General features: G+C 41.5%; 1 protein-coding gene across 1 annotated transcript in view; it reads left to right on the forward strand.

Moving 5' to 3' along the window:
- Nucleotides 1–338: 338 nt before the first annotated feature.
- Nucleotides 339–2,492, forward strand: part of LOC104959922 (elongator complex protein 1-like) — a 4,906-nt gene continuing 2,752 nt past the window's right edge. Inside the window, exons 1-3 of the mRNA XM_010787832.1 lie at nucleotides 339–454; nucleotides 1,739–1,902; nucleotides 2,136–2,291. Of these exons, the coding sequence (XP_010786134.1) occupies nucleotides 1,753–1,902; nucleotides 2,136–2,291 (306 nt within the window). The 5' untranslated portion in view covers nucleotides 339–454; nucleotides 1,739–1,752. The remainder of the gene's footprint in view (nucleotides 455–1,738; nucleotides 1,903–2,135; nucleotides 2,292–2,492) is intronic.

Here is a 2,492-nt window from a genome sequence, read left to right on the forward strand (position 1 = left end):
AAATGTTAATGTCTCCTCCTCACCACCAGGGGGCGCCACCGCCCCTCCCTCAGCGTGACGTCGCAGTTGAAGGGTCAGAGAGGCTGAGATCCACATGCATGATGTTGTTGATGCTGGAGATTTAAACACTTCTTTANAATAACTGTCGTTGAAATAAACAGTTACATTTATTTTTAACATTATTATTATCTTTTTGTGAGTTCATATCTGCCCTATCCTATGTTTCACCCTTAATGTTGTTGTAAATCAGATTATTAGAGGATATAAATGTCAAAATAATTTGCCCCATTGACTTCAACAGAGAGTGATGCAATGTCTCCTCCTCACCACCAGGGGGCGCCACCGCCCCTCCCTCAGCGTGACGTCGCAGTTGAAGGGTCAGAGAGGCTGAGATCCACATGCATGATGTTGTTGATGCTGGAGATTTAAACACTTCTTTACCGCTGTTTTATTGGTGAGTTTCACCTTTTATTCTGGTTTCTTTACGTGTTATTTGTTGCTTTGGTTCGTTTAATAACATGTGGCTCCTTTTTGGTTTAAAGCTAAGGCTAGCCCATAAAGTTCCATTGTCGGACACACTGTTTGTTTCCCTGAAATGCTAACTCACTTTACGATCAAAGTACATTTAATGTAACACTATTACTGTCACCTGTCCTATATAAGGTGGTTTCATATTGATGGCTTTTAAAGAGCAATGATTCGTCACTTTGGTTAATTAAATAACTGCAGATAAACAGCATGTGTCTCCTTTTGCATTAAAGCTAAATAGCTACAGTTCCATTGTCAGACAAACTGTATTTTTTCTGTTTAGAGAAATTTGTATCCCCCTAAAATGCTAACTAGCTTAACTAGCAAAGTACTTTGAATGTCTACTCTCATTGTCACCTGTCTGATATAAGGTGGTTTCATATCGATGACTTTAAAAAGATATAATGCTAAGGAGACTTGCTAACCAGCACAGTTAAACATGCTACCTTTTATAATAATAATAATAATTATTTACTTCAAGCTGTGTTTTCTTGGTGAGTTAACCTTACAGTTTTTGCTGGGTTGATTCAGTAAGAGCTGTTTGATATAAGGTGGTTAAATATCGATGTGGCTAATCCTGCCTGCCATGCAACAGCCTAATTAGTAAATCATTGATTCAATGGATAAAGGAAAAGTGTTTTGACTCAGTTGGCAACAATTAAAAAAAAACATGCATCTTCTGATACTAGAGGCCTTGTAAAGCAGACACACCTTTCATATGTAAATCATAAGTCTGCCTCTTTTCACCCTTTGTCTGAAACCAGAGCCCAGTCTGCTCTGATTGGTTTGCTGGCCGGCTCCGTTGTGATTGGTCAACAGCTTAGAGATGTCCCGCCCCTTAGCCGTATCATGTACAATGTGTTGGAGCGCGAGCCAATAGGAGTGTTGCGTAGTGATGTCACTAGAAGTAAACAAAGGAGTCCAATGGAGGTTTTTAAAGGCATCAAACTAGGGATGGGTATCGTTAAGGTTTTAACGGTACTACTACTTTTATCGATACCGCTTATCGATCCGGTCCTTTAACTGTATTCTTATCGGTTCTTTTAAAAAAAAATTAAAGGTAAATTAACTAAACAAAATAAATTTAAATAAATAATATTTCACATCAAAAGAAACAACAACAACGTTTTAACAAATGGCCCCCAGAAACAAGAAGAAGAACCTCTTTAATGTCCTCTCTCTCTCTGGTTGTTTTCTCCGTGTGTTCCAGAGTCCTGAGGTGAAATGAGGAACCTGAAGCTTCTGAAGAGTCTCCAGAGCTCAGAGCTGCAGATCCTCGGCTCCCCGCTGTGTTTATCTGTTCGCTCTGACACCGGGTCTCTGCTGGTGGCGTCTCAGTTCTGCATCTCAGAGTACGACCCGCGCACCGGGCAGGTGAGAGGGGGCGGTTGGGTAACATTAAGCTGTCTTAAATAATACGATAAGAAGTCCTTTATTGATCCCAAGTGGAGAAATGTTTGTGTTGCAGCAGCATGAAAAGACAAGGCACTGTGCAATAACAATTAAAAGACTAGAAATAAATGTACGGTGACAAAATATAAAGCAGGATATTTGATATGAGTATGTGAGGAATGGAATATTATATTGTTCCCCCTGTTGTTCTGCAGGTGGTCTCTGAGGCGTCTCTCACTGGTCTGACTGGTTTCCTCCCAGAGGATGGCAGTGGGGGGGTGGTCGGGCTGCAGGATCTGGCTGAACTGGAGTCAGCCTGTTTAGCCACAGCGGGGGGGGACGTCGTGCTCTTCAACTTCAACACCTGCCAGGTGAGCAGTGACGTCACCTCCAAGATGAAACCTTCACCTCGTTTACAGCTTTAGCATCACCTGGGGTTAGCCACTGTTAGCAATGCAGGTTGACTACGCTTTATTCTGTGTTCTGTTAATACAGACATGGTAGCCACAGTTATTACATGGCTTAGTTGAATACTCGATTCTGATTGGTCAATTCAGAACACGTGACACGTT

Source organism: Notothenia coriiceps, unplaced genomic scaffold (assembly GCF_000735185.1).
Source record: "Notothenia coriiceps isolate Sejong01 unplaced genomic scaffold, NC01 NC01_scaffold00031385, whole genome shotgun sequence".
In the NCBI taxonomy this organism is placed as follows: Eukaryota; Metazoa; Chordata; class Actinopteri; order Perciformes; family Nototheniidae; genus Notothenia; species Notothenia coriiceps.